Genomic DNA, 26,303 nt, shown 5'->3' on the forward strand with positions numbered 1-26,303 from the left:
TTGGTTAAGGGCTTGTAAGTACACGTTGTAAGTACACTGTTGTATTTGGCGCATGTGACCAATACAGTTGTATTCAATTTGATACATATAATTAAATAATGAGTCCAAAAATGGATGTAGAAACTGCTGATTGTCCCTTTAATCCCTTTAACCATGTTACATTTTAACTTCAATGTGGTAGGGACGTCCCAAGAATCCAGGACAGCAAGGACCTTTACAGAAGCAGTCACTTCACCAATGATTTATATAAACACCATTACACTCTGCCCTCAACATTATCTACACATAGGGTTGCAAAGGGTCGGAAACTTTCCGGTAAATTTCCGGGCATTTTTCCAGAAATTTTCCATGGGAAGTTGAGCCTGGGAATTTTGCTTAAATTCATCTAAAACAGTTAGCTTATAATAGTGAACCTTTTTTGTGGGATACACATAAGGCAAACCTAGGTCTTGTAGCATATTTTGGTTAAACTATCCCCAATTCAATGGAATTACAACCCTCTGCATGCACAGTGCATTCTTCCATCACATGTGCAGCTGATTCTCAAGATCTTGCACATTTTAACAAGGCTAATCTGAAAACAAGGCTCCCTAAATTTTATCAGCATATCGAATGCGCGACCCGGGCTGGGAAAATTCTGGATCATTGTTACTCTAACTTCTGCGACGCATACAAAGCCATCCCTCGCCCTCCATTCGACAAATCTGACCACGACTCCATTTTGTTGCTCCCAGCCTATAGACAGAAACTAAAACAGGAAACGCCCGTGCTCCGGTCTGTTCAACGCTGGTCTGACCAATCTGATTACACACTTCAAGATTGCTTCAATCACGTAGACTGGAACATGTTCCGGATAGCGTTGAACAGCAACATTGATGTATACGCTGATTCGGTGAGCGAGTTTATTAGCAAGTGCATCGGTGATGTTGTACCAACAGCGACTATTAAAACCTTCCCCAACCAGAAACCGTGGATTGATGGCAGCATCTGCGCAAAACTGAAAGCGCGAACCACTGCTTTTAATCAGGGCAAGGCAACCGGAAACATGACCATATACAAACAGTGTAGCTATTCCATCTTCAAGGCAATCAAACAAGCTAAGCCTCAGTATAGAGACAAAGTAGAGTCGCAATTCAACGGCTCAGACACGAGAGGAATGTGGCAGGGTCTACAGTCAATCACGGACTACAAAAAGAAAACCAGCCCCGTCGCGGACCCCGATGTCTTGCTCCCAGACAAACTAAACAACTTCTTCACTCGCTTTGAGGACAATACAGTGCCACCGACACGGCCCGCTACCAAAACCTGCGGGCTCTCCTTCACCGCAGCCAACGTGAGTAAAACATTTAAACGTGTTAATCCTCGCAAGGCTGCCGGCCCAGATGGCATCCCTAGCCGCGTCCTCAGAGCATGCGCAGACCAGCTGGCTGGTGTGTTTACAGACATATTCAATCAATCCCTATCCCAGTCTGCTGTTCCCACATGCTTCAAGAGGGCCACCATTGTTCTTGTACCCAAGAAAGTGAAGGTAACTGAGTTAAACGACTATCGCCCCGTAGCACTCACTTCCGTCATCAGGAAGTGCTTTGAGAGACTAGTCAAGGATCATATCCCCTCCACCCTACCTGACACCCTAGACCCACTCCAATTTGCTTACCGCCCCAATAGGTCCACAGATGACGCAACCACACTGCACACTGCCCTAACCCATCTGGAGAAGAAGAATATCTATGTAAGAATGCTGTTCATCGACTACAGCTCAGCATTTAACACCATAGTACCCTTCAAACTTGTCATTAAGCTCGAGACCCTGGGTCTTGACCCCGCCCTGTACAACTGGGTCCTGGACTTTCTGACGGACCGCCCCCAGGTAGTGATGGTAGGAAACAACATCTCCACCCCGCTGATCCTCAACACTGGGTCCCCACAAGGGTGCGTTCCCAGCCTTCTTCTGTACTCCCTTTTCACCCATGACTGTGTGGCCATGCACGTCTCCAACTCAATCATCAAGTTTGCAGACGACACTACAGTGGTAGGCTTGATTACCAACAACGACGAGACGGCCTACAGGGAGGAGGTGAGGGCCCTTGGAGTGTGGTGTCAGGAAAACAACTTCACACTCAACATCAACAAAACAAAGGAGATGATCGTGGACTTCAGGAAACAGCAGAGGGAGCAACCCATTTCCACATCGACGGGACAGTAGTAGAGAAGGTGGAAGGTTTTTTAAGTTCCTCGGCGTACACATCACCAACAAACTGAAATGGTCCACCCACACAGACAGCGTGGTGAAGAAGGCGCATCAGCCCCTCTTCAACCTCAGGAGGCTGAAGAAATTTGGCTTGTCACCAAAAACACTCACAAACTTTTACAGATGCACAATCGAGAGCATCATGTCGGGCTGTATCACCGCCTGGTACGGCAACTGCTCTGCCCACAACTGCAAGGCTATCCAGAGGGTAGTGAGGTCTGCACAATGCATCACCGGGGCAGACTACCTGCCCTCCAAGACACCTACACCACCCAATGTCACAGGAAGGCCAAAAAGATCATCAAGGACAACAACCACCCGAGCCACTGCTTGTTCACACCGCTATCATCCAGAAGGCGAGGTCAGTACAGGTGCATCAAAGCTGGGACTGAGAGACTGAAAAACAGCTTCTATCTCAAGGCCATCAGACTGTTTAACAGCCATCACTAACATTGAGTGGCTGCTGCCAACATACTGACTCAAATCTCTAGCCACTTTAATAATAAAAAATTGGATGTAATAAATGTATCACTAGTCACTTTAAACAATGTCACTTTATATAATGTTTACATACCCTACATTAGTCATTTCATATGTATATACTGTACTCTATACCATCTACTGCATCTTGCCTATGCCGTTCGGCCATCGCTCATCCATATATTTATATGTACATATTCTTATTCAAGTACACTTGTGTGTATAAGGTAGTTGTTGTGAAATTGTTAGATTGCTTGTTAGATATTACTGCACGGTCGGAACTAGAAGCACAAGCATTTCGCTACACTCGCATTAACATCTGCTAACCATGTGTATGTGACCAATAAAATTTGATTTTGATTTGATTTGACTAATGAGATGCTATTGAGCCCACACTACTACACTGTCTGAGCCAAGGACTACATGCTTTCTGGTAAGTTTTGATTACCATACTGGTGGGGTGAATATATTTTATATGACATACAATTTTTTTGTTAACTAGTAAATCGTAACCTACAGAAAAGTGTGTTTAAATCATTTCTAACTTGTTAACAATTTCTGCTAGTCAGTTTTTGATACAATGTGGGGTTTAGCTTGCTCGAGCCTGCTAACTGAGGAGTGTTAATTTACCTGTTTCCATACATGTTTCATTTAAAAAAATATATCTTACAAAGGAGTTGTTTAATCTAACTGCTTAACTATTTATCTATGTTTTTTAATTTTTTTCTCACTTTAAAAAAAAGTCTTTACAGGAAAATGCCACGTGCACTATCTGATGTGTGGAGACATTTCACTGCAGCTAATGTAGAAGGAAAAGCTGTGTACATTTGCAAATACTGTGCCAAATCATGTGAAGAATGCAACAAAGATGCAGAATCATCTGGCCAAGTGCATAAAGTTCCCTCAGCGCTCACAACAAGCAACCTCTGACAAAAGTCCCTCTACTTCTATTCGAGATGATAATGATGAATCAGACACCTTATTGATAGCAACAACTCATGGTCCTCCAAGAAATTGCCATATCCCAGTCTGCCAATATGGACAGCCCCATCAAGAGGATCCTCCTGGATTATGTATTTTGGGAGAGAGTGGTAAGCAGCCTTAAACTCCTGAAACCTATAGCAGTAGCCATTGCACAGATTGAAGGAGACAATGCCATCCTGTCTGATGTTCTGACTGCTTGCAGATGTAAGAGAATAAATCCATACTGCCCTGCCCACTTCACTGTTGCTCCAAGCAGAGGAAACTGCAGTTCTGAAATACTTCAAAAAGCATGAAAACGTCTGCCTGAAGTCCATACACACCACAGCGTACATGTTGGACCCCAAGTATGTTGGACCCCAAGTATGCTGGCAAGAGCATCCTGTCTGGTGTATAGATTAACAAGGCCTATGGTGTCATCACTACCGTGTCTCGCCACCTCAGCCTGGATGAGGGCAAGGTTCTTGGCAGTCTGGCGAAGTACACTTCCAAGCAAGGGCTTTGGGATGGAGATGCAATATGGCAGTCGTGCCAACATATCTCATCAGCCACCTGGTGGAAGGGACTTTGTGGATCTGAGGCTCTTTCCCCTGTTGCCTCCATCATACTCTAAATCCCACCAACATCAGCCGCCTCAGAGCGCAACTGGTCCTTGTTTGGGAACACACACACCAAAGCACACAACAGGCTGACCAATACGAGGGTTGAAAAATTGGTGGCCATCCAGGCAAATATGAGGCTTTTTGAGCTTGACAACGAGCCATCCTCAACAAAGTTGGAAAGTGACAGTGAAGATGAGGCCTCAGCGTCTGATGTTCAAGAGGTGGACATTGAGGAGGTCCAGGGAGAAGACATGGAAGCCTGAGAGGAAGACAACCAAAGCGTTAGTTTCTACACTATCATTTTACAGATGTATGTTGAAAACGTTTTTGGGAGATGCGATGGATCATTGGGGATCATTCAATATTCCCTTTCTTTTGTTGTTCAGTGAAATCATCTCATGTGAAGAGTCAACTCATTTAATTAAAGTTCATTTCATAACAAACCATTTTTTTCTTCTATTGGAAGGATTTAATCATTTACAATTGTCTACTTATGTAAAAGGTTTATGTTTCAGTCTCCATATGATGTGGTAAATATATCCAATGCAAAAAACATCTACATTCAAATGGTATTAATATTAATTTGCATATATTTCCGTTAATTCCCATAATTTCCAGTTAATTCCCACAGAAAGCTTCCACCTCTGAATATTCCCCAAAATGTGCAACCCTAGCTACACATTTGACGATTTGTGTTGCAACATGCAAGTTGTCTGAACTTCTATTTGCTGATTCTTTTCGGGATAATACGAGGTTATATTTACATTGTTCTACTATTAAAGTACGACTTCGAATAAAACATTCGAAGTCGTACTTTAATAGTAGAACAATGTAAATATAACCTAATGTCTTATTATCCGTTATAACGTTAACGACAACTTTGCAAGGAGGTTCTTGGAAAATAGACAGCAAAAACTAGCTATTCCAAAGATGATTTATTATATTAACAAGATAGTCGAGTGACCGCTCTAACAATGGAAATACATGTCCTCAACTATGGAAGGCAGGCAAGGAGGCGAGATCAGGTGGGACCAGCGCTATGAATGCAAGGGTTGACCATCCATGATATAAAAACTATAGTTGTACCATGGTTTGAGGCTATATTCGTGTTTGTTTACATGTTCTTTGTTTACAAACATTGGAGTAAAACAGGCTTATATTTAGGGTTCTGATGTGGTAGGACAGTTGGCTCATGAGGCATTTATAAGTTATATTCTTCAAGTATCAATGGTTACATTGATACCTACCTGTACATATTACCTCGACTAACCTGTGCCCCCGCACATTGACTCTGAGCCGATAGTATCCCCTGTATATAGGCTCGCTACTGTTATTTTATTGTTGCTCTTTAATTATTTGTTATTGTTCTATTATTTCTTTATTTTTCACTTCAGTTTTAGTAAACACTTTCTTAACACTTGTTTTTCTTATCTGCATTGTTGGTTAAGGTCTTGTAAGTACACATTTCACTGTAAGGTCTACTACACCTGTTGTATTCAGCACATGTGACAAATAAAATTGTATTCGATTTGATACATATAATTAAATAATGAGTCCAAAAATGGATGTAGCAACTGCTGATTGTCCCTTTAACCATGTTACATTTTAACTTCAATGTGGTAGGGACGTCCCAAGAATCCCGGATAGCAAGGACCTTTACATAAGCAGTCACTCCGCCAACGATTTATATAAACACCATTAGACTCTGCCCTCAGCATTAGGCATTTGACGATTTGTGTTGCAACAAGCAAGTTGCCTGAACTTCTATTTGCTGATTTTTTTCTGGATAATACGAGGTAAGACCACGGTTTTATTCGAAGTCGTACTTTAATAGTATAACAATGTAAATATAACAGTGTCTTATTATGCGTTATAACGTTAACGACAACTTTGCAAGGAGGTTCTTGGAAAATAGACAGCAAAAACTAGCTATTCCAAAGATGATATATTATATTAACAAGATAGCCGAGTGACCGCTCTAACAATGGAAATACATGTCCTCAACTATGGAAGGCAGGCAAGGAGGCGAGATCAGGTGGGACCAGCGCTATGAATGCAAGGGTTGACCATCCATGATATAAAAACTATAGTTGTACCATGGTTTGAGGCTATATTCGTGTTTGTTTACATGTTCTTTGTTTACAAACATTGGAGTAAAACAGGCTTATATTTAGGGTTCTGATGTGGTAGGACAGTTGGCTCATGAGGCATTTATAAATTATATAATTCAAGATTCAATGGTTACATTGATACCCACCTGTACATATTACCTCGACTAAACTGTGCCCCCGCACATTGACTCTGAGCCGATAGTATCCCCTGTATATAGGCTCGCTACTGTTATTTTATTGTTGCTCTTTAATTATTTGTTATTTTTCTATTATTTCTTTATTTTTTACTTCAGTTTATTTTAGTAAACACTTTCTTAACACTTGTTTTTCTTATCTGCATTGTTGGTTAAGGTCTTGTAAGTACACATTTCACTGTAAGGTCTACTACACCTGTTGTATTCAACGCATGTGACAAATACAATTGTATTCGATTTGATACATATAATTAATTTATAAGTCCAAAAATGGATGTAGCAACTGCTGATTGTCCCTTTAACCATGTTACATTTTAACGTCAATGTGGTAGGGACCTTTACACAAGCAGACACTCCGACAATGAATTATATAAACGCCATTAGACTCTGCCCTCAACGTTAGACATTTGAGTTTGTGTTGCAACATGCAAGTTGCCTGAACTTCTATTTGCAGATTTTTTTCGGGATAATACGAGGTTTTATTCGAAGTCGTACGTTAATAGTAGAACAATGTACATATAACAGTGTCTTATTATGCGTTATAACGTTAACGACAACTTTGCAAGGAGGTTCTTGGAAAATAGACAGCAAAAACGATCTATTACAAAGATTATTTATTATATTGACAAGGTAGTCGAGTGACCGCTCTAACAATGGAAATACATGTCCTCAACTATGGAAGGCAGGCAAGGAGGCGAGATCAGGTGGGATATTCTATCCAATGAGAGCGGGCGAATAAGCGTGTGAAGAACAGGCACAAAAAACTAAAGCGAAAAACTGGTGGAGATCGTTTTGCATGGCCAGGTGCCTCGGGTCAGCGGAGTTTCATGTTTTAGACCATTCCAATGGTCCTTAAGTGAATTTCCACCCAACCGATACACCGGGCCATGCAAAACGAACTCCACTCACCAGAAGCGGACGGGCAAGCAGAGCGAGGCGGGTGGAAAGGACCGGACAGGCAGAGCTAGCAGGATAGTCCATATCTCCAAAAAGTAGATTGAGCTGATTTATAGGCACATTGAACCATAGTTTAAAAAGTCTGTGGATAGTGCTCAAACGATGACGTCATATCTGAATTCCACCATCTTTATGCATATTTGCCATTCAGCACTTGAAGGGCCACCCCCATTATTTTTCAACATGTGCACGCAGAGGAATGTGCAGGGGATTGTGGGAAGGGAACGGCGCGAACCCTACTAGCAGAGCGGTTTTTTTGGTTAATGCAAATTTCAAGTGAAGTGAAGCATGTCTAGAGTAGGCGCAGCCTTTGGTCAAAAACTCTACTGTAATAATTGAGAGGTGTCAAACTAGACAACCCGCCGGCCAACTTGCTTTGGTTGGGTCATTATAATTCAAAACAATGCATTCTAAAACAGGTCACACATGTCTTGCATGCTCGCCTTTGAAGTGGGACTTCTGACTTTCTCATCCAATGGGATTTGAGAAGGAAGCGAGGCGAGAGGATGAGACATACATTTGACGCTCTTCTCTGAGCATCTGCGCCTGCAATGCTATCATTTTATTTATTTATTTCACCTTTATTTAACTAGGCAAGCTAGCTAAGATTTTGAAAGTATGATATATCAGTCCAATCAAAGCTATGGTAGATATAACGTGATATGACATCATTTTATCTGTGGCCAATGACCTTGTGCTTTCTTGGATAGGCACTTCTAATGTAAATCTATGGCAGCAACCAAGGGGGCTTGAACTGCCTAGATCTCCCTGTAGATTATGCGGTGACATAGTGTCCCCATGAGTGACAGAACACTGAGCCAATCACGGCTCAAATAGAGAAGATTACCAAAGCCTACACTCTGTATTTTCTGCTGGCTGCCCCTCCTCCACAGAAAGCACTGAGCTATGCTGAAACAGCTGCATTTTGGAGTTGCCTAAACAGGTGGGGCTCAAAACACCTGTCCTGAATGATGGGTCGCCACTAAGCATAAATAAAACAGAGCTACACTTTTTTGTTTCTAAACTCAGCATAGAACATTCTCTCGCTCCATTCAGCTCCGCTCTAATCTTGAGGGGCGTGTCTTTAAAACATGCATCCAATCCCCTTGATCCCTTACATAACTAGACCAATCACACGCTTCAATATGCAGCGGTTCACAGTACTGTGGCAAGACAGGACAATGACAATATACTTTTTTTCTATTGTATTATTGACTGTATGTTTGTTTATTCCATGTGTAACTCTGTGTTGTTGTTTGTGTCGCACTGCTTTGCTTTATCTTGGCCAGGTCGCAGTCTTGCTCTCAACTAGCCTACCTGGTTAAATAAAGGTTAAAAAAAAAAATATATATATATATATTAAAAAAGCTAGACCAGCAGTCATCATCATGAATCACGTCGACAATCTACTGGCAAATCCTTTTCAATCCTTCTCATATAAAGAGTCGGAAATCACAAATTCAACAATGAGTGGTTTTGAATTAATCAGTGGCTAACTGCAAGCGTTGCAAAGCAATCCCTGTTTTGCTTCCACTGCCTGCTATTCAGTGGAGAGGGTGTGTGGTCCAAGTCTGGGTTCAAGGATTTAAAACATCTATCTAAAAGGGTCTCTTTTCCAAGCTTATAAGGATAAACATTCACACGCAACACCATGAGACAGAAAAGGTTGAATTTGCAAATAAATTCATAAAAAATCCTACAATGTGATTTTCTGGATTTTTTTTCTCATTTTGTCTGTCATAGTTGACGTGTACCTATGATGAAAATTACAGGCCTCTCTCATCTTTTTAAGTGGGAGAACTTCCACAATTGGTGGCTGACTAAATACTTTTTGCCCCACTGTATAGGAATAGTTTACAAATTGCTAGCTATCCCATAAAGCCAACACCGAAAACCACGTTTTCATCTTCTCTATTTTGGTAACTTCCTGTTTTTCGACGGACTCTGGCTGGACTGAAGACAATGCAAAGTTAGAAAAATGTCAAGGTATGCGGTGTCCGTCTCGCAACGGAGCCTTGAACCACAAGGGGGATTTGCGTTTTCACTCCGTTGTGGACGTTGCCATTGAAATGCATGACTTTTGGCGGAACGTAACAAAGTGCTTATAGGTAATGGGAACGAGGCTTGAGAATGTATGTTAACCAAAAACCCCTTTGAAATGTACCGTGCATTTAGAAAGAATTCAGACCCCTTCCCCTTTTCCACATTTTGTTACGTTAGACTTATTTTAAAAATGGATTTAAATGATATTTTTTCCCTCAATCTGCACAAAATACCCCATAATGACAAAGCGAAAACAGGTTTTTAGAATTGATAGCAAATGTATTAAAAAATAAAAAACAGAAATACCTTATTTATATAAGTATTCAGACCCTTTGCTATGAAACTCGAAGTTGAGCTCAGGTGCATCCTGTTTCCATTGATCATCCTTGAGATGTTTCTACAACTTGATCAGAGGCCACCTGTAGTAAATGCAATTGATTGGACATGATTTGGAAAGGCACACACCTGTCTATATAAAGGTTGACAATGCATGTCAGTGCAAAAACCAAGCCATGATGTCGAAGGAATTGTCCGTAGAGCTCAGAGACAGGATTGTGTCAAGGCACAGATCTGAGGAAGGATATCAAAAAATGTCTGCAGCATTGAAGGTCCCCAAGAACACAGTGGCCCCCATCATTCTTAAATGGAAAAAGTTTAGAACCACCAAGACTCTTCCTAGACCTGGCCACCCGGCCAAACTGAGAAATTGGGGGAGAAGGCGCTTGGTCAGGGAGGTGACCAAGAACATGATGGTCACTCTGACAGAGCTCCAGAGTTCCTCTGTGGAGATGGGAAAACCTTCCAGAAGGATAACCATCTCTGCAGCACTCCACCAATCAGGCCTTTATGGTAGTGTGGCCAGACGGAAGCCAGTCCTCTGTAAAAGACACATGACAGCCCGTTTGGAGTTTGCCAAAAGGCACCTAAAGGACTTTCAGACCATGAGAAACAAGATTCTCTGGTCTGATGAAATCAATATTGAACTCTTTGGCCTGAATGCCAAGCGTCACATCTGGAGGAAACCAGGCACCGCTCATCACCTGTCCAATGCCATCCCTACAGTGAAGCATGTTGGTGGCAACATCATGCTTTGGGAATTTTTTTCAGCGGCAGGGACTGGGAGACTGAGACCTGAAACTAGCTGTGCAGCGACGCTCCCCATCCAACCTGACCGTGCTTCAATAAAGTACTGAGTAAAAGGTCTGAATACTTATGTATGAAATGACGTGGAAACAACGTTGTTTCAACCAGTTTGTGCTCAGTTGGAAACCATACAATTTTATGCACGAGGACTACTTTGATCAATTTTCACAGAACATTTTACTTTAAGAACAGTGCAGATACAAAATTTGGTAACAGAATGACAGCACAAACTGTAATTTTGTTACTAAGCTTGGCATCTGCACTGTTCTTCAAGTAAATGTGTACATTGTTAAAAGTAGTCCTTGTGCATAGAGTTGTATGGTTTGTTTAACTTTGAAATCATTGGTTTTGTTTGTTGAAGTGAAAAGTCTCAGCATCATTCTGATTCCGTGGAACTATGTTGACTGATAGCGACTCCATCTAGTTGGTGGTAGACTCTGCCTACACAAATCGCAGCTCAACTCAGTATAGATGTATATGTGGACCAGAGGAGGCTGGTGGAATGAGCTATAGGAGGATGGGCTCATTGTAATGGCTGGAATGTCAAATGTGGTTTCCATGTGTTTGATACCGTTCCATTGATTCCATTCCAGCCATTACAATGAGCCCGTCCTCCTATAGCTCCTCCCAGCAGCCTCTTTTGATATGGACGGAGTTTAGATACTCAGCAATGGCTACAGTAGCCTGTGCTGCATGACGGGTAAACAAGCAGCTCTCCAGCGGCCACACCCACCCCTCTGGAGAGTTTGGATAGATTTAGATCTAGTCTGTATAAAGTATCTACTTCCATTTATCCTCCATGAGTTACTGAGTCTCCTCTCTACTTCTGTCCTTCCTGTGAAGACAGACAGCATGTATTTTTTGTAGGCTACTAACCCTAATGTTTTGCGTTATACTGTGTCTTTCCCTGCCTCTGCAGACAGACAGACAGACGGTATGTCACGGCGTGTGTGTGTGATTGGAGGGGGAAGTTCAGGTCTGACCAGCATCAAGAGCTGTCTGGAAGAGGGTCTGGAGCCCACCTGCTTCGAGAGCAGTGACGACATCGGGGGACTGTGGAGGTTCAAGGTAAGACGGACTGCTGCATCTCAATCAGTGTTAATTTCGTCAACAATGACTATGACGAAAAATATTTGTAATCCTATTTTCCCTGACGAAAACGGATAATAATGAGACGGGGTGCCATGAATAAAACGATAGCTGTAACAAATGAGTTTTCATTTTAGTTGATGGAAAAACATTGTGACGATGAGAATTCCAAGTGTGACTAATGGACATTCAATATGTCATCATCTGTTTTGTCCAACCTTTGTAGAATATTTAATGTAATCCTCTCATTGGCAGAATGAATGTCTTTCAGTTGCGTGGTCTGTAAGTTGATCTGCCCTGAGTCACACAGCTCCCGGGCGGTCACTTCAGTCACTCGTCAATCTTTTCAACTGATGCGCAGTGAGGACAAGACACTTCAATTGTAACTAACCTAAACTAGAAACAATAAATGTTTACTCTCTCTTACTTTCATGTAGGCTATTTTAGCTTTAATCACATCAGAAGCTCTATTTTCCAATATGCGCTGTTATTCCTCTGTGTTGCCGCAATGACGGTCCGCAAATGCGAGTGCAGTTGTTTTTTCATGCTATTTGCTGAATATTAGGAGTATAGTCAGTGCTCTAAATTAACATTTTTAAATTGGTAGCATTGCTGCTACTAACTTCAAAAAGAAAGGAGCACCAGACAAAATTTACTGCAAATGACTGTCCTATCATTCCTTATTGTTATCAGTTGTTACCTTGATGTTGTAGAACACATCACTAGAGTGGGCAAGACATTACAATAAAAACAACTTTTAATCATTTTATTAAAAAGTGCAACTGCAAACATATTTACATAGGTGACTAGTTTTGGACAAAGTAATATACAAAACAGAACATTGATTGTATTCATAAGTGCAACAGCAAAGAAATATATAGATGATTAAAACAATCTTTATTGTATTTAAAAGTGCAACTGCAAACTGAACTGTTATCCATAACTGCGTTCAGCTAACAGAATAATAATAATAATAATAATACAAAACTATGTAGCTAATAATATTTATGTTGTAACAAGGCAGCATGCTGACTATGAGCTGATACTTGGATAATGAAATAAATGTTTAGTCGCCTCTCACAATAACAAATCAATTTCTTTGATCTAGAATCTAACTATTAAATCAACTTGCTTTTAGGGTTAAGGCTTAGGGTAGATACGTCCCAAGGATCCCGGGTAATACTAACCCTCTTCCCGGATAGTGTTTTTGATGGTGCCAATAATGTTTGCGCTGGACACCTCGTTTCCATATGTCGGGTAGATTTGTAATCCATTATTTTCTGGGAGACTAACATGGGCCCGAATATGGTAAAAGCCATCTCCTCTTCGGCAATGCAGTAAGCAGTGTTAAATTCAATCTCTAACTCAGTTAGGGATATTGCTCCCTCCCCTGCCCCGATGCACTTGTCCCTGAACTTGATGTGCTTTTGGCTTAAGTTATATTTTAGCAATGACTCTTGTTTTTGGTTGCTGGACTCAGTAGTGAAATAAGTCTTCCCTGCTACTATTAAAAGCTATTTTAGTCATAAAGGCTAACACTAAAACAAAAGCTAAAATAGCTGCCAAAATTAACACTGCTCTAGATACAGTGGCCTCATCGTCTCTCCATCTCCATAGGCTAAAGTGGCTTCATCTCCTTGTCTGAATCACTCATAAAAAGTGTGTGGGGAAATCATTTTCTGACCATTTACACCTATTCTTCTCTCCATCCTTAGGAGAACCCAGAGGCTGACAGGGCAAGTATCTACCACTCTGTTATCATCAACACCTCCAAGGAGATGATGTGTTTCTCTGACTTTCCCATCCCAGCCCACTTCCCCAACTACATGCACAACTCCCTCATCATGGACTACTTCCGCATGTACGCCGAACACTTCCAACTCACCAAGCACATACGCTTCCAGGTAGGAGCTCAGTTCCCGGTCACAGCAATCATTTATACAGTTTCAAGGTTGCACTCAGTGCGGTGAGGTGTATAGAACATTGCATATGTTACATAATACTGATACGATTGCTTGTGTGTGTGTGTGTGTGTGTGTGTGTGTGTGTGTGTGTGTGTGTGTGTGTGTGTGTGTGTGTGTGTGTGTGTGTGTGTGTGTGTGTGTGTGTGTGTGTGTGTGTGTGTGTGTGTGTGTGTGTGTGTAAGTTAGATCAGAGTCCTCCAGGTGAAGCCAAGACCAGACTTTTCTCGTTCGGGCCAGTGGGATGTGGAGACGGAGAACAAGAAGGGAGAGAAGGAGAAACATATCTTTGATGCTGTGATGATCTGTATAGGACACCACTGTCACCCCAACCTGCCTCTACACGATTTCCCAGGTAGCCTACAACACAGGGACCTCAGACACTGGGCCAATCTCAAATGACACCTACCCTAAGGTATGTCATTTTAGACACAGCACCCCTAAGGAATAGTTGTTGTTTTTAGACGCAGCACCCCTAAGGAATAGGGTTTTATTTTAGGCGCAGCACCCCTAAGGAATAGGGTTTTATTTTAGACGCAGCACCCCTAAGGAATAGGGTTTTATTTTAGACGCAGCACCCCTAAGGAATAGGGTTTTATTTTAGACGCAGCACCCCGAAGGAATAGGGTTTTATTTTAGACGCAGCACCCCTAAGGAATAGGGTTTTATTTTAGACGCAGCACCCCTAAGGAATAGGGTTTTATTTTAGACGCAGCACCCCTAAGGAATAGGGTTTTATTTTAGACGCAGCACCCCGAAGGAATAGGGTTTTATTTTAGACGCAGCACCCCTAAGGAATAGGGTTTTATTTTAGACGCAGCACCCCTAAGGAATAGGGTTTTATTTTAGACGCAGCACCCCTAAGGAATAGAGTTTTATTTTAGACGCAGCACCCCTAAGGAATAGGGTTTTATTTTAGACGCAGCACCCCTAAGGAATAGGGTTTTATTTTAGACGTTGGCACAATAAAGAGTGAACCTTGAACTGTGTCCTGTAGATACAATACATGACCAAAAGTATGTGGACACCTGCTCGTCGAACATCTCATTCCAAAATCATGGCCATTAATATGGAGTTGGCCCCCCCTTTGCTGGTATTCCAGCCTCCACTCTTCAGGGAAGGCTTTCCACTAGATGTTGGAACATTGCTGCAGGGATATGCTTCTGTTCAGCCACAACAGCATTAGTGAGGTCGGGCACTGATGTTGGGCGATTAGGCCTGGCTCACAGTTGGGGTTCCAATTCATCTCAAAGGTGTTCGATGGGGTTGAGGTCAGGGCTCAGTGCAGGCCAGTCAAGTTTTTCCACACCGATCTTGCCAAACCATTTCTGTATGGGCTTCGCTTTTTGCACAGGGGCATTGTCATGCTGAAACAGGAAAGGGCCTTCCCCAAACTGTTGCCACAAATTTGGAAGCACAGAATCGTCTAGAATAGCATTGTATACTGTAGCATTAAGATTTCCCTTCACTAGAACTAAGGGGCCTAACCCGAACCATGAAAAACAGCCCCAGACCATTATTCCTCCTCCACCAAACTTTACAGTTGGTACTATGCATTGGGGCAGGCAGCGTTCTCCTGACATCTGCCAAACCCATATTTGTCCGTTGGACTGCCAGATGGTGAAGTGTGATTCATCACTCCAGAGAATGCGTTTCCACTGCTCCAGAGTCCGATGGTGGCGAGCTTTACACCACTCCAACTGACGCTTGACCTTGCGTATGGTGATCTTACACTTGTGTGCGGCTGCTTGGCCATGGAAACTTATTTCATGAAGCTCCCGACAAACAGTTCTTATGCTGACACTGCTTCCAGCGGCAGTTTCGAACTCGCTAGTGAGTTTTGCAACTAAGATCAGAAGATTTTAACGCGCTACGCGCTTCAGCACTTGGCTGTTCCATTCTGTGAGCTTGTATGGCCTACCACTTCAGCTGAGCCGTTGTTGCTCCTAGACGTTTACACTTCACAATAACAGCACTTACAGTTGACCGGTGCAGCTCAGACAGGGCAGAAATTTGACAAACTGACTTGTTGGAAAGGTGGTATCCTACGACGTTGCCACATTGAAAGTCACTGAGCTCTTCGGTAAGGCTATTCTACTGTCAATGTTTGTCTATGGAGATTGCATGGCTGTGTGCTCGATTTTATACACCTGTCAGCAATGGGTGTGGCTGAAATAGCCAAATCCACTAATTTGAAGGGGTGTCCACATACTCCTGTATATATAGTGTATGTCAGCTCCAACCCCGAGTCTGGTCTTATCTCAACTCTATTTTAAGGTTTGTTGATCAAGCAGTCTCATAATAGTGGTTGAAGGGCACTGTGTTGCAGCTTAGTCGTGATAGAGACCAATGCATGGCAGATGATAGTTAGGTTGAAGTATGATTCAGATTTAAAAGGTATTTATCTGTTGGTTAGAAACACAGTTAATATCAAGTACATGATCACTCTTTCCCTCTTTACAAAGCAGACAGAACCCATATGTGAAATGTCTTGATTCATTTGCTCTGTCTCATTTCAGCCACAGTCTTATCTCGCTTACTGTGCACTTACTACCCCTAGTAGTACTGTGCGGGGTGGTCAGTCAGTCAGTGACACAGGCCTGTCTTCCAGGTATCGACACATTCAAGGGCCAGTACTTCCACAGTCGGGACTATAAGACGGCAGAGGAGTGGCGGGGGAAGAGGGTGGTGGTGATCGGCATTGGCAACTCTGGAGGAGACATCGCTGTGGAACTCAGCAGGGTCACCAAACAGGTACAGTAGAACAGCTGGGAGTTAGAATCTTAACATGTACAACGACCAAGCAAAACCGTTTTTACGCGCCACCAAGTAGGCCCCAGTCAAACAGGGCATTTTGTAACAATCAGTTCATAACAAACGGCTTCCTAGACATGATCAAAACCATTTGAACACACTCACAAAATGTAACCCAATTTGCTGTGTGTAGTGAGGTGGGGCCAATATTGTCATATGCTCAGAGGTACTGAGATAAGATTGCAAACTTGAGCAGAAGACTGAAACAGTAAAACAAGGCAAGTCTGTCTATCCAGTACCATTTTATTATGTCAAATCATCCTCTGACCTCTCAGCCTGTCTTCGCCTCCTCCTCTTCCCTAATCTCTCCGGTGCTCTTCCCCCCCACTCTCCCATCTCTCTCTCCAGGTATTCCTCAGTACCAGGCGTGGGGCATGGATCCTCAACCGTGTGGGTCGAGATGGGGTGCCCATAGACTTTCAATTTAGCAGGTAGATTGTCTGGAAATCACCTTTTTGCGCCTTACACTTTAAAAACATTACAAATGCAAAATGTCTTACTCTATCATTACTGATAAGAAATGATTGGACAGATGAAAGAAAGTGCTTGGTCGTAGATGTCACCTGTTTCAGAAACATGCCTGATCAATGGATTCCACTTGAAGGAGGTTGCGTTCCATCAGTAACATACACTGAGTATAGCAAACATTAGGAACACCTTCCTAATATTTTAGTTGCACCCCCCTTGCCCTCAGAACAGCCTTAATTTGTCGGGACATGGACTCTACAATGTGTCGAAAGCGTTCCACAGGGATGCTGGCCCATGTTGACTCCAACACTTCCCACAGTTGTGTCAAGTTGGCTGGATGTCCTTTGTGTGGTGGACCATTCTTGATACACACGGGAAACTGTTAAGCGTGAAAAACCCAGCAGCGTTTCAGTTCTTGACACAAACCAGTGCGCCTGGCACCTACTACCATACCCCGTTCAAAGGCACTTACATTTTTTGTCTTGCCCATTCACCCTCTGAATGGCACACATACACAATCCATATCTCAATTGTTTCAAGGCTTAAAAATCCTTTAACCTATCTCCTCCCTTTCGCCTACACTGATTGAAGTGGATTTAACATGACATCAATAAGGGATCATAGCGTTTGCCTACCTGGTCAGTCTACGTCATCGAAAGAGCAGGTGTTCTTCATGTTTTGTATACTCAGTGTACACTAACATTGTGTTGGTTCTATTTAGAAGGGTGTTAAAAATGGTCCAGTCTGTACTGCCCTTTGGCCTGGTCTGCAGACTGGGAGAGAACAAAGTCAACCAGAGATTCAACCACAGCCTCTACTCTCTACAGCCCAAACACAGGTAAGAGCACACACACAAAGAAAGAAAAAAAGAAAGAGAACTGAATATATTTTAAACCTGTTGTGTATGTCCCAGGCTGTTCAGCCAGCACCCTACAGTGAATGATGAGCTGCCCAACCGGATCCTGTCTGGCACAGTGCAGGTCAAATCCAACATCCGCAGGATCCAGGGGTCCAGCATTGAGTTTGACGACGGAACCGTGGAGGACAACATAGACTTGGTGGTGCGTAACCAGACATAGTCATATATACACACACCCAAACTCACGTACAGTTGCCACCTTTCACCTGTCCATTACCTCATTTCCAGGTGTTTGCCACTGGCTACAACTTCTCCTTCCCCTTCCTACCGTCCAGTATGCTGCCGGTTTCCGGTAACAAGGCCAATCTGTATAAGTACATGTTCCCTCCGGGGTTAGAGCGTCCCACACTGGCCGTTATAGGGCTGGTGCAGCCACTTGGAGCCATCATGCCCATCTCTGAAATGCAGGCCCGATGGGCCACCAGGGTCTTTAAAGGTACATCACTGTTATTTTACCAGACATTGGCCCACTTGTTTAACTTCCCGGTCTCACTTTCTCTCTCTTTGTCTTGCTCCCACAAGCATACCTCTCTGTTCAGAAGGCACTTACAGTTCTTTAAAAAAAAAATATCAAAATGACCCAACAGTCTCTTTGGTGCACTTATTTTGTCCAGAGCCATACTGCATATCAGTTGGATTATCTGTTTCACCCACAGGGCTGAATACTCTTCCCTCAATGGACTGCATGTTGAAGGACATTAAACACAAGGAGGAGACAATTGCCAAGAGGTACTGAGATTGATTTAGTAGATTTGAGGGAACAGGATAAGTTTAAGCAATATAATGATGGCTCCACCTACCTTTTTAATTGGATTTAGGGAAGTTTCCACCATATTGCTTGCACCTATTTAATAATTGCGCCGGAGGGGATGGCTGCCGTTTTACTGGCTCCTAACCAACTGTGCTATTTTTTTTAAATTTAATTTCAATTTGTTAGTTTTTTTTCACCCCAATTTCGTGGTATCCAATTGGTAGTAGTTACAGTCTTGTCTCATCGCTGCAACTCCCGTAATGACTCGGGAGAGGCGAAGGTCGAGAGCCATGCATCCTCCGAAACACAACCCAACCAAGCCGCACTGCTTCTTGACACAATGCCCATCCAACCCGGAAGCCAGCCGCACCAATGTGTCGGGGGAAACACCATGCACCTGGCAACCGTGTCAGCGTGCACTGCGCCTGGCCCGCCACAGGAGTCGCTAGTGCACGATGAGACAAGGATATCCCTGCCGGCCAAACCCTCCCCTAACCCGGACGACGCTGGACCAATTGTGCGCCACCGGCTGCGACAGAGCCCCTGGACTCGAACCCAGAATCTTTAGTGGCACAGCTAGCACTGCGATGCAGTGCCTTAGACCACTGCACCACTCGGGAGGCCCCAACTGTGCTATTTTGTTAGTTTTTTTCACATTGTTTAACTTAATAATGTTGCTGCTATCGTCTCTTATGACCAAAAAGAGTCTCTGGACATCAGAACAGCAATTACTCACCTCAAACTGGACGAAGATTTTTTCTTTAGCGAGTCCGACGCAAACGATATACTGCTTTGTCAAGACAAGGCCCAAATCCCCGTCAGCATAGTAAGAATTTGCTGACGAGTAGGTAAACCACCTGTCGTGTCTATGGGCATCATTAACTTGAAGACATGTTTATCAAATAACTCTCTGTAATTATTATTACGCGATTAACTGATTAATCGTGTAACTGTAATTAACTAGGAGGTCGGGGCACCAAGGAAAATATTCAGATTACACAGTTATAATTTTCCTAATATACCTGTCAGATATTATAACATTATATATTATATTATAAGATCTGATCTATTATCTTCTTGTTTTAATGATGTGTTATTACCTCGCGTCCAGTCTCATTCCAAATGTCGTAAATTGTTGTTATCTGCACGAACCCAGTCTTCACTAAGTCATCCATACATCAATTGTCTTAAAATCATTTATTTACTAAACTTAAGTAATTCACAGAAAGCATACAAAACAGTAGGTATCGTTACAAAGCAATGGTAGCGGAATGTGCCCTAGTGGGCTAAACCGGCATGGCGGCTTGTTAAACAAAGGGTGATAAAGGGCAGCTCAGGAGGCACAACAAAGTTGATAAATATTAACAATTGATATGTTAATCCTTTGCACATGAACGCTCACTCATTCGGAAACAATTGCAATCAATATATATATTTACGCTCAGTGTGTCGTCTTGATCTTTGTTGGAGAGTTTCGTCCTCTCTCGCTCTCTCTCTCTCTCTCTCTCTCTCTCTCTCTCTCTCTCTCTCTTGGTTAGAATGGATCTTTCAAAGCGACATTCATTAATGTCGTTATAGAATGGATGTTTCGTCGGTCTTCGCGTTCAATGACACCGAATTTCTAGCTGCAGACTAGTAATTAATATCAAAGACTTGTTATTATTCTGTCGGTATCGATAGTCTAAAAGTTTAACCACGTGGTATGGTTAAAGTGCAGTAGAGGAATGCATGGTCAAACCTTGGCTCTCTTTTCTCGAGATAAGCTGATCTAAAGAAAGAAACCCTGGGTGGGGGTTCATATACTGAACGTAGAAAAGGCTGTCACATGACGCCTTTACTGTCTGTGTCCCTGGGGACGTGCTGGTGACTTAGTTAAGCTTTGAATAGAAATACAATTCTCTCACAAACCTCTTATGGCTAGGGGGCAGTATTTTCACGGCCGGATAAAAAACGTACCCGATTTAATCTGATTATTACTCCTGCCCAGAAACTAGAATATGCATATAATTATTAGCTTTGGATAGAAAACACTCCAAAGTTTCTAAAACTGTTTGAATGGTGTCTGTGAGTATAACAGAACTCATTTGGCAGGCCAAAACCTGAGAAGATTCCAAACAGGAAGCGCCCTCTCTGACCATTTCTTGCCCTTCTTGATCATCTCTAACCAAAACAGGGGATCTCTGGCATGACGTGACACTTCCTACGGCTCCCATAGGCTCTCAGAACCCGGGAAAAAGCTGAATGACGTAATTCCAGGCCCTGGCTGAAAAGCTTTAGCGCATTTGCTAAGTGGTCTATCAGCGGACAATGGGACTCAGGCTCGTGCACGAGACGACCCCATGATTTTATTCTATCGTCTTTGAACGGATACAAAGACTCCCGGTCGGAATATTATCGCTTTTTTACGAGAAAATTTTTAGACAGCGGTTGATTTTAGACAGCGGTTGACATGCTTCGAAGTACGGTAATGGAATATTTAGATTTTTTTTGTCACGAAATGCGTCGTGCTCGTAACCCTTCTTTACCATTCGGATAGTGTCTTGAACGCACGAACAAAACGCCGCTGTTTGGATATAACTATGGATTATTTGGGACCAAACCAACATTTGTTATTGAAGTAGAAGTCCTGGGAGTGCATTCTGACGAAGACAGCAAAGGTAATAACATTTTTCTTATAGTAAATCTGACTTTGGTGAATGCTAAACTTGCTGGGTGTCTAAATAGGCTAGCCCGTGATGGCTGGGCTATCTAGTCAGAATATTGCAAAATGTGCTTTCACCGAAAAGCTATTTTAAAATCGGACATGGCGATTGCATAAAGAAGTTCTGTATCTATAATTCTTAAAATAATTGTTATGTTTTTTGTGAACGTTTATCGTTAGTAAATTCACCGGAAGTTTTCGGTGGGAATGCGCCACGCCCATCATTGGATATTGGAGCAGGTGTTCCGCTAGCGGAACGTCTAGATGTAAGAGGTTTTAACATCAGTACATAGCATCTCAACATATTCCAAATAGGTTTATCCTTATTCATTAATTGTATACAACCATTTAGATGTAAGTCTCATAGCTGAGGCCATTATATAAACATTATTATGGTAATATGGCAATATTGTCTCTCATGAGTTGTCATAAAATTGTGCCAAATGGACCAGTTCATAGCTGGATTCTTCACCAATCTTTTATACCTTCTCCAGAACATAAATGTCGTTCGGTTCCCCCGTCCTGTGAGGTGGAAGAATTCCTTTGTCTCTCTATGAAACCCCTCTCTCACCATACTGTGGCCATGAGGCAGGACATTCTCCTTCGGAATTTATGGCTGCCTTCACACAGCCTTGTGTCAGAAGTATAGAGGTCGGGGGATGGTGCATAGAAAAGGCCTGGTGCAGAGGGAGGGGGATTTAACTGTGCTCGCTGTACCCAAAGAGGGCAACGTCATGACACACCACTACCCCCTGTATTATTGACCAACGTGCAATCATTGAAAAACAAACTGGACGATCAACGATTAAGACTATTCTACCAATGGGACATTAAAAACTGTAATATCTTATATTTCACTGAGACGTGGCTGAACGACAACACAGATAATATAGAGCTGACTGGCTTCTCCGTGCATCGGCAAGACAGAGCAGCTACGTCTGGTAAGACGAGGGACGGCGGTGTGTGTCTATTTGTCAATAACTGCTGGTGCTCGATGTCTAATATTAAAGAAGTCTTGATGTATTGCTCGCCTGAGGAAGAGTACCTCATGATAAGCTGTGCACCACACTATCTACCAAGAGTTCTCATCTATATTATTCATAGCCGTCTATTTACCACCACAAACCGATGCTGGCACTAAGACAGGACACAGCAAGCTGTATAAGGCCATAAGAAAATTATCATCCACAAGCGGCGCTCCTAGTGGCGGGGGACTTTAATGCAGACAAACGTAAATCCATTTTACCTCATTTCTACCGGCATGTCACATGTGCAACCAGAGGGGGAAAAAACTGTAGACCACCTTTACTGCACACACAGAGATGCATACAAAGCTCACCCTCACCCTCCATTTGGCAAATCTGACCATAATTCTATCCTCCTAATTCCTGTTTACAAGCAAAAACTAAAGCGGGAAGTACCAGTGACGAGCTCAATATGGAAGATGACGCGGATGCTACGCCACAGGACTGTTTTGCTAGCAAAGACTGGAATATATTCAGGGATTCATCCGGCTATGCCCTCCAACAAACCATCAAACAGGCAAAGTGTCAATACAAGACTAAGATTGAATCCTATTACACCGGCTCTGATGCTCGTCGGATGTGGCAGGGCTTGAAATATCTTACGGAAAACAAAGGGAAACCCAGCTGCCCTGTGACACGAGCATACCAGACAAGCGAAATGCCTTTTAGGCTCGCTTCGAGGCAAGCAACACTGAAGCATACATGAGAGCACCAGCTGTTCTGGACAACTGTGTGATCACGCTCTTTTTTAATTATGTTTTCATTTTTTTTACCTTTATTTAATTAGGCAAGTCAGTTAAGAACAAATTCTTATTTTCGATGATGGCCTAGTGGGTTAACTGCCTTGTTCAGGAGCAGAACGTCAGATTTTTACCTTGTCAGTTCGGGGATTCGATCTTGCAACCTTCCGGTTACTAGTCCAACGCTCTAACCACTAGGCTACCTGCCACCCCAGCCGCTCTCCATAGCCGATGTGAGCAAGACAACATTCACAAAGCTGTGAGGCTCACATCAACACCATCATGCCGGAAACCCTAGACCCACTTGTTCTGTCTGCTACTGCACGGCAAGCAGTAACGGAGCACCATGTCTAGGACCAAAAAGCTACTTAACAGCTTATATCCCCAAACCATAAGACTGTTAAAGTTAATCAAATGGCCACCCTGACTATTTACATAGTTTTTACACTTCTGCTACTCGCTGTCTATAGATATGCATAGTCACATGTGACAAATAAAATTTGATTTGATTAGATATCCTGCTCCTTCAGATCTGCAAAACACCGAAGGGGGCCTATGGGTTGTTTTTGGGCAGGGCCTAACTCTCCTGTCTCAGGTATGTGACCTCCCAGAGACACACCATCCAGGTGGAATACATTGACTACATGGACCAGATAGCTTACCAGGTGGGGGTGCGTCCCAGCCTCCTAGGGCTGTTGCTGCGGGATCCTGGTGTGTGGCTGTGTGTGCTGCTGGGGCCATGCGCCCCGTACCAGTACCGTCTGAGAGGGCCGGGACAGTGGGACGGGGCCCGACAGGTAGGGATGGGCCTACAGTGTATTAATACAAAAATATACTGCTGATAATGTTGTGTTTTCTGGTATCGATACAATCACTAAAATAAAGCTGTGCTTGAAATTCAGAACTAACTATTTATGTATTTTAATTCTCCCTATTTAAATGAATAGTCTTTGATACAGGCCTAAGTATTATTTGGGACATTAGAGAAACTGAAACATCTTCCTCTCCCTCCAGGCCATCCTGACTACGTGGGATCGGATGGCAGGAGCCCTGAAGACCAGGCCCTTGGACATCCCTGAGCCCAAGCAGAGTTCCCTACCCCTGACCCTAACCATGGGGGCTGCTGCCCTGGCTCTGGGGTACTACTGGAACATACACAACCACCCATCCCTCCTCAAAGCCCTGGACCCCACCACCTGGCAGGACAAGATCAAACCATACCTGCCAGGGTTGTGGTAACTCACCAGCGATCAAACCCAGGCTGTGACTGGGTGTTAGCCCAGTCATGTTAGCCTAGCCCTCAGCCATTGCACCTATTTATTCAATTCCAGTACAAGTACACCTAAACCAGCTGTACTAGTGGTGGTATAGAACAAATATGTTTAAGGACTGAGGGTCCCAGAGTACTGGGTATTGTAACACTGGTTTGGTTGACTAATGCCCATTAGCCCACTGAGCTAAAGCCAAGGAGGTCACCTCCGTTACACCAGGACAGTGACCTGAAACAAACTCATAATCCAGATGAGCTATTAACCAGAAATACAGAAATGCAATAGCAGGCAGCAATCACTAACCTGACTGTCTGTTAATTAATCTGCCAGGTCATCTTTGTGAAAGATGAGAGTTCTACCAACTAATCAGGGAACACAAATTATGTTAATATGAATCTCTCATAACCAATAATTCACAGAATGGATGCACAGAATTGGAAATAATACACTAATATTGCACTATGCATTATCCACAGTATGGTGCCTGTTCTCATAATTGCTGGGATTCAATTTTACTTGATGTCACAGTGCCTTAGACTGATCAGATATATTGTAATGTCATTTATTTTGTTCTATAACCTTATTTTCTAAATAGCAAAAGTATTTTAGAAGAGTGTGGCATCTTTGCTATAAACCACTAAAGTGTGGCCCAGAGACACCCCCCCCCCCCCAACCTCTATGCACTTGTATGTGAATAGATATATGGATATATGGCATTTTTGCCATCCTTGTCTGTCATCCCTTTCAGAGCTATACAGGTGCCTAGGGTGGTAGGAGACAGGAGGTAGTTGCTAGGCATGGTTGCTAGGCCTTCCCTGTAGCTCAGTTGGTAGAGCATGGTGTTTGCAACACCAGGGTTGTGGGTTTGATTCCCACGGGGGGCCAGCACAGAAAAAAATTTTTATGAAATTGTATGAAATGTATGCATTCACTACTGTAAGTCGCTCTGGATAAGAGCGTCTGCTAAATGACTGAAATGTAAAAAAAAATGTAAAAATGTGTGGATGTTTAAAGAGCCACTGAACACATTTTACACATCCCCCAGTATTACATTTTAATGTAACACTAGGGGATGAAAACAAGTTATGAATGTGAAACATTATTGTAGATTAGATTCAAAAATAAAAAATGAATGACATTTGCCTTAGCCTCTCAGCCCACTATGTAAACAGATTGCTTTCGGGGATCCTTGGGACTGCCCTACCTTAAACAGTAACCTTAACCCCTACCGTAACCCTATCTTAACCATTAAAATGCCAACTTCAATGCACGTCAAGAGTTGGGACATCCCAAGGATGCCGGATAGCAAGGACCCAACAGTGGTGGAAAAAGTTACCAATTGTCATACTTGAGTAAAAGTAAAGATACCTTCATAGAAAATGACTCAAGTAAAAGTGAGTCACCCTGTAGAATTCTACTTGTGTAAAAGTATTTGGTTTTAAATATACTTAAGTATCAAAAGTAAATGTAATTGCTAAAATATACTTAAGTATCAAAAGTAAAAGTATAAATCATTTCAAATGTCTTATTAAGTAAACCAGACTGCACAATTTTCTTGTTTTTTTAAATTTACGGATAGCCAGAGGCACACTCAGACATCATTTACGAATGAAGCATGTGTTTAATGAGGAAGTAGGGATGACCAGGGATGTTCTCTTGATAAGTGTGTGAATTGGATAATTTTTCTGTCCTGCTAAGCGTTCAAAATATAACGAGTACTTTTGGGTATCAGGGAAAATGTATGGAGTGAAAAGTACATTACTTTCTTTTGGAATGTAGTGAAGTAAAAGTAGTCAAGAATA

The 26,303-nt window shown here is 42.7% G+C and overlaps 1 protein-coding gene across 1 annotated transcript; it reads left to right on the forward strand.

Moving 5' to 3' along the window:
• Positions 1-5,982: 5,982 nt before the first annotated feature.
• On the forward strand, positions 5,983-25,644 carry LOC115158463 (dimethylaniline monooxygenase [N-oxide-forming] 5). The gene is made up of 12 exons (XM_029707432.1): positions 5,983-6,110; positions 11,682-11,830; positions 13,567-13,755; positions 14,002-14,167; positions 16,424-16,566; positions 16,975-17,057; positions 17,816-17,932; positions 18,008-18,155; positions 18,242-18,449; positions 18,670-18,742; positions 23,826-24,027; positions 24,245-25,644. The coding sequence occupies exons 2-12, from the start codon at positions 11,699-11,701 to the stop codon at positions 24,467-24,469; spliced, it is 1,686 nt and encodes a 561-aa protein (XP_029563292.1). The 5' UTR covers positions 5,983-6,110; positions 11,682-11,698; the 3' UTR covers positions 24,470-25,644.
• Positions 25,645-26,303: the final 659 nt, after the last annotated feature.

This window comes from Salmo trutta, chromosome 22, assembly GCF_901001165.1.
Source record: "Salmo trutta chromosome 22, fSalTru1.1, whole genome shotgun sequence".
Classification (NCBI taxonomy): Eukaryota; Metazoa; Chordata; class Actinopteri; order Salmoniformes; family Salmonidae; genus Salmo; species Salmo trutta.

Coding starts and splice junctions, on each gene's coding strand:
- LOC115158463 (XM_029707432.1), top strand. CDS start 11,699: ATGTCACGGCGTGTGTGTGTGATTGGAGGGGGAAGTTCAGGTCTGACC. Junction 11,831..13,566: donor GGGGACTGTGGAGGTTCAAG/GTAAGACGGACT, acceptor CTCCATCCTTAG/GAGAACCCAGAGGCTGACAG. Junction 17,058..17,815: donor ATAGACTTTCAATTTAGCAG/GTAGATTGTCTG, acceptor GGTTCTATTTAG/AAGGGTGTTAAAAATGGTCC.